The sequence below is a fragment of the Pelodiscus sinensis genome, chromosome 23, assembly GCF_052426305.1.
Source record: "Pelodiscus sinensis isolate ZL-2025 chromosome 23, ASM5242630v1, whole genome shotgun sequence".
Classification (NCBI taxonomy): Eukaryota; Metazoa; Chordata; order Testudines; family Trionychidae; genus Pelodiscus; species Pelodiscus sinensis.
In genome coordinates, this window is record NC_143074.1 from 16865881 (window position 1) to 16872408 (window position 6528).

The 6528-nt window shown below is 44.3% G+C and overlaps 1 protein-coding gene across 1 annotated transcript in view; it reads right to left on the reverse strand.

Moving 5' to 3' along the window:
* Window positions 1-1723, reverse strand: part of LOC102449345 (histo-blood group ABO system transferase 1-like) — a 44955-nt gene extending 43232 nt beyond the window's left edge. The window contains exon 1 of the mRNA XM_089772894.1: window positions 316-1723. Within this exon, the coding sequence (XP_089629020.1) occupies window positions 316-331 (16 nt within the window). The 5' untranslated portion in view covers window positions 332-1723. The remainder of the gene's footprint in view (window positions 1-315) is intronic.
* Window positions 1724-6528: the final 4805 nt, after the last annotated feature.

The window sequence follows — 6528 nt, forward strand, 5'->3', positions numbered from 1 at the left end:
AATTTGATTCAATTTCTGCAAGAAAACGTGACAAATATTGTTCTGGTATAAACTATCCCAGCATAAATCAGATCTGCGAGAGCCAGTAGAATTAGTCCAGATCTATCTTGACATAGCCAAGAGCAGGAAATGGACCTAAGTTAATAGTATATTGGTTTGTCTCGTGTATTTCATATCTGCCACTTTAAAGTTCTTTCTCTGCATTTAAAACATGGACTCCCTACAAACCCCAGACCTGCTGCGTTCTTTCAAATCCCAAACAAGATTAGACGTGACACAGCTCATAGAACATCTTAAAGGAAAATTTATGGGTACCTTGGTCCTTGTTCATCGTGTATCAAATTACTCCCACAGGAATGAGTGTGAAGACGATGGAAATGGGGATCTTATTGCTGACAACTGTTGACTGGAGCAGTCTTAAGCAGCTGGGAGCTCTCTATAGAGGGCAGCAGGCACCAAAACCTCTTATTTTATATCCCTATCAATATGAATAGTAATGAAATGAGCAGTTTGCAAGCCTATGAGAATCCTGACATGCTCTGACGCAGTCCAATCCTTGCTCACAGAAACTCTTCCCTGGTCCATATAATCCTAGTTAGGAGTAAGCTACTTGCGTACAGTAACTTTTGCCACACCTGTGGCTTAGAGCCAGCCTTTCTTTGGAAGACAAAACATATTGAGACAGGCTGGAGGGCGAGGACATTCTCTAAGCTGCTCTAAAAAGAGACATTCTCCATCACTCAGGGATTTGAATAAACACCTCCATTTGCTAAGCATGCTCCTTGCAAACATTATGTGCTGGTAGTTTTGGTACTTAGTTTGCCCACTTTGTGCTCCGACAAGCCTTATGTAGGAAGCTGGTCTATATGGTGCTGGGGTATGACACTTCCATCTCCTTTCCTCCAAAGCACTTGTAAAGCCCAGCCATGGTCTGCTCTCCTGATTTTAAATGAATGCGTCATACATCTCAGGTCTTGTCCACTCTAGAAATGTCTGCCTCCTAACCACTTGTTGCCTCTAAAGCGCCAACAACACACCGAGCATGGACACACCAAATTGCTTCCCGCGGCACATGTAAGATCATGCCCTTTGGAGATCTGCTTTGAGCAAGGCCAATCATAATCATGCCAATCTCTCTCATGGGGATCGGGCCAAGAATGTTGTTTTTTAAAATCTTGAGAGATGATGCTTTAAGTTACAGGGACAGTACCAAATTAAACTATACCCAAGAAAATCATCTAGACTGAAAGCCCTACATGTGAGCAACTTAAACTAAAATTGACAGGGAGGCAGGACTCTTGGTTACTTCTAAAATGATGTTTTGGTGCCCTAGATGTCATGGTGATGGATGGACAAATTAAAAATGTGGATGAGCCATTGGCCCATTTCTAATTTGATAGGTTTGCAAGTTTTTGTCCATTTTGTCCATGTGTCCAGAAGATACAATGGAGGATACTGGAATAAAAAATGATTACTCAGCATTGTAACTGTTGTTCTTCATTGTGTGCTGCTGATGTCTATTCCAACTGAGGTGTGCCTGCACCATGTCTATGATTCCTGGAAAGTTTTACCCTCGCTGCACCCCATTGGGTTGACTATGGAGCCCCCAAGAGTGGTGCATGTGTGGCACACTATATATGACCCTGCCTACTTGAGCACCGTTCTTCTTTCTTGCTGTTTTTCCTTCTTCCAGTGCTTGCTCGTGTGTATTCCAGTTGAGGTGATTCATAAGCCTTTCCCAGGAGAAGGGGTTGGAGTCAATGAGTAGCTGACTCAAGTACTGTGGCGCCAAAAGCTGCATCACGTCTGGACAGATGTACAATAGCATAGTGAAAAGTAAAGGTATGGACCAAGGACCATGTTGCAGCCCTGCAGATTTCCTTGAGGAACATGGGCCAGAAAAGCAGTCAAAGAGGCCTGTACTCACATAGGGTATGTCTACACTACCCCCCAGTTCGAACTAGGAGGGTAATGTAGTTTAGGGTGAAGGGTTTAGGGTGCAGGAAGGGGCTCTGGGCTGGGGCAGGCAGTTGGGTGCAGGGGTATGTGTGGTGTGCAGGTACTAGGAGAGAGTTTGCATGTGGCACAGGAATCCAGGCAGGGGGCTGGTTTGTAGGAGGAAGTTGGGAGTATGAGGGTCCTTGTGGCATTTACTGTGGCTCAGAGAAAGAAGTTGCTAGGTCTCTGCGGCCCCTAGTTTCATGGTGGCTGGTCAGGAAGACTCGGTGCGCTGCCCTCATATTACCAAATTTACCCATTACTTTGGGGTATGCTCATATATTAGGGTTACTCTTATGGGGGTGGGGTTGTGTTCTCATGTGGAGCTTTACTTCTCCCTTCTGCCGGTTCCCTCCCAATGAAGCTCTCTTGCAAGGTCTAATCAGCACTCAAAAACTGACCCTTTATATGTCCCTGGACTTAGTAGGCTTATAGCACAGCAGTGCCAAGCTGTGACCCTCATGCGCCCTTGGACTCAGTGGGCTGGGTTGAAATAGCAATTAAACCAGCCACCTTTGTATGCCACCAGGTTCAGCACCTCCCTGTCCCCACTTTCACACCACAACCATTCTGCTATCAACCCACTTGATGAGCAAACGCCACAGGGTTTTTGGGTGCTATGGGGACCTTTAGCTTAGGTACAAGGAGCGTTATTGCAAAGTCAATGGGGGAAGCCAAAACAACACTTCCAGGGAGGAGGGAGAGAGAGGAAAAGAGAGGGAAGCAGCCACCTTAACAATGAAAGTTATTTATTTCTAGGGATCGAGCGTACAAGTGGAGCCAAACAATCACAACAGTTCCAATATTAAATCTAATTTAAATCTGGTTACACGTGGTAGGGCTAGCAAACCGTAACTGATCACATAAGGCAGGGTCAGGAGACTATACAGTGGGCAGTGCGGGGGTGGAGAGAGATCTCATCATTCCATGAAACTTTGAACTGATCAAGATTCCCAGATGGTGATGGTAGCTGGGGGTCTACAGTGTTGGAGACAGGCAGAGCAGAGCAGAGCCCCCAGCAGGATCAGTCAGGAGAAGATGAAGTGCCAATGGCACTAATGCAGAATTTAGATCCAGGTATCAGAACACTTTACTTGAGCATGAGTAGGGATTTTTGTAGGGAAACAACAATGGTTCAAGAAGGAACACTAGACTTGTTTATGGGTAAATGGATGGTTCAAAGGAGTATCCCAAAGTTGTTTTGTGTAGGTTAGATAATAGGGACTGATTATTCCTGGCTATGGGCGGTGTTCCTTCAAAGAAGCTCATTATGCAATTAGGCAATTTCAGTATGTTGGATACCAATAGAGAATTTATTACTAAACTTATCTGATAATTGATCTGGGTATGGAGTCATTAGCATGGGGAGCTAACAGATATCCCACCAGCCAATGCTTTCCTGCTGTGTCCCAGTTCGTGCAGTTCTTGCTTTGGAAATGCTGGTCTCCATTCTGTATGAAAATGGAAATACCTCCCTTGTCCCATCCTCTATGCAAATGAGACTGAGAGAGTTTCCTTAATCCTGCCACCGTTTTCTGGCTGGGTTTAGGTGCCTTTTTCTTGCTTTTTTAATCTGCTAGATTCAATCAGAGGCTAGGAGGAGAGGGGGAGGTTTGTTTGTCTTCCATGGATATTATTCCCTGGTTCCCCAAGAACACAGAGGTTGTAGGAAACACTCAATGCTTTCAGGCATTGCTCCTGTAGCTCCCATTGGTTGCAATTCCCAACTAAGGAGCTGCAGGGGTAGCATCTGCAGTCATAAGGGCGGTACCCAGAGCTTCCCTGATCACCCCTGAGCCTAGAGGTCGCAGGGACCTGGTGGCCATTTCTGGGAGAGCCAGGACAGGAGGGAGCTTACCTTGTTCTGTGGTGTCCATTGTACTGACTGGACTTTTAATAGGTCTAGTCAGCAATACATCTATACAGCAGGACAAAAGTCAAATTAAGATATGCAACGTCAACTATGTCAATTGTGTCGCTGAAGTCGAAATAGCTTAAATTGGCTTTTGGAGCTGTCTACACAGCAGAAAGTCAAAGGAAGAACACACCTCATTCAGCTTCCCTTACTCCTTGTGAAATGAGGGTTACAGGAGTCAGAGTAAGAAGTCCTCCAGCTCGACATTATTTTGAAATAATGGCGTGTGGTGTATATGTTAGTTATTCCAAAATAACTCTGCCCTGTAGACATATCCTTAAATGGTAATAACTGCCCTTTTGGGGGAAAGAGTTCAGATGGGGTAGAGCTGCTGTCATTAAAAAGTCCAATTTTTTTTAAAAACACAAACACAAACTGGGAATGAAAAGAACAGCAAAAATAGAAAATACATCTTCTGTCTCCAGAAAAACTGTGTAGTCCTGTAGCATCTTAGGGTATGTCTACATTACGGGATAAAGTTTAATTAAGTTCCCAACTTCAGCTATGTTAATTGCATAGCTGTAGTCGAAGTAGTTTAACTCAAATTTTGGTGCTGCCCACACTGCAGGAAGTCGATGGGAGAGAACACTCTCCCTTTGACTTCCCTTACTCCTTGTGGCAACAGGACTACCAGCATTGACCAGAGTATCCCGCTCGGTTCGATTTCACTAGACCCACTAAATTAAACCCTGGAAGATTGACAGCGGCGGCTTTGATCTTCTCTGTAGTGTAGACAAACCCTTAGGGTATGTCTACACTACCCTCCTAGTTCGAACTAGGAGGGTATTGTAGGCATACCGCACTTGCAAATGAAGCCTGGGATTTGAATTTCCTGGGCTTCATTTGCATAAGCGGGGAGCCGCCATTTTTAAAACCACGCTGGTTCGAACTGTGAAAGTAGAAAGAATTATACTATAAGAGAAAGATAAATTATGCTGCAATAATTGAATAAGTTGAAGGAATACTGTTTGTCTCTAAACAGGAAGAAGAAAAGTATGTTAATGTTGTTTGTAGGAATGCAGATTACAAAGTGCTAGCCAGAGTTAATAGGAAAAGGAACATTAGTTGTTAGGAAGAAACAATTAAGCTAACCAAGCAATTGGACAGGAGATTGCTGTGTGCTTGATGTGGAAATGAAGAATACTTGAGTAGCCTCACACTAATTATGTAAGTTTTGCCCCCCTTTTAATCCTGTTAGTTTTGGCTTTCTTTTGACTGTATAAATCAAGAGGTTTGAACCTTGTATGGCACTCACATTTTCTCCATGCATTTTAGCAAAGCTTTGCTGAATAAACAGAGCAGTCTGCCAAATCTGTGAGTCCTGTCTGACTTTGACAGAACCCCGTGCAGCGCGGCTACACGGGGCTCGAACTAGGTAGTTCGGACTAGGTTTCCTATTCCGAACTACCGGTACACCTCGTAGTTCGGAATAGGAAGCCTAGTCCGAACTACCTAGTTCGAGCCCCGTGTAGCCGCGCTGCACGGGGTTCGAACCAGCGGGGTTTTAAAAATGGCGGCTCCCCGCTTATGCAAATGAAGCCCGGGAAATTCAAATCCCGGGCTTCATTTGCAAGTGCGGTATGCCTACATTACCCCGCTAGCTCGAACTAGCGGGGTAGTGTAGACATACCCATAGAGTGCGCCATGAGAGAAGTAGGGGACCCTTATCAGGGTGATAACACATGCGGATGCACACCGTGATCCAGGAGGAGATGCGCTGCGATGAATCGGGTAGCCCCTGAATACAGTCTGCCACTGCTACAAACAGCTGGGAGGATTTACGAAAAAGTTTAGTCCTGTTGATGTAGAAACTGAGAGCTTGCCTGACATCCAGGGAGTGCAGTCTCTGTTCTAGCACTGGCATTCACCCGAGAGTTCTCAAAGAACTCGAATGTGAAATTGCAGAACTGACTATGGTTTCTAACCCATCTTTTAAATCATCATCTGCACCAAATGACTGGAAGATAGCTAATGTCACCTCAATATTCAAAAAGGGGTCTAGAGGTGATCCTGGCAATTACAGACTGGTAAGTCTAACATCAGTACTGAGCAAATTAGTTGAAACTACAGTAAATAATAGAATTGACAGACACATAGATTAACATAAACAGTTGGGATAAAGTCAGCATGGTTTCTGTAATGGGAAATCATGCCTTACTAATCTACTAGGGTATGTCTACACTGCCACCCTAGTTCAAACTAGGGTGGCTAATGTAGGCATTCGAACTTGCAAATGAAGCCCGGGATTTAAATATCCCAGGTTTCATTTGCATGTTCCTGGGTGCTGCCATTTTTAAATGCCCCATAGTTCGAACTACCTGCCCACGGCTACACGCGGCATGGACTAAGTAGTTTGAATTAAAGCTCCTAATTTGAACTACCGTTAAACCTCCTTGCAGGAGTAGTAGACTCCACTTCTTCAGATTTTGGAGTCATTGTGGATACTTCTCTAAAAACATCCACTCGATGTCAAAAAAACATCGGCAGTCAAAAAAACAAACAATGTTAGGAATCATTAAAAATAGGATAGAGAATAAGACAAAGAACATCTTATTACCTTTGTATAAATCCATGGTATGTCCACATCTTGAATACTGCGTACAGATGTGGTCGCC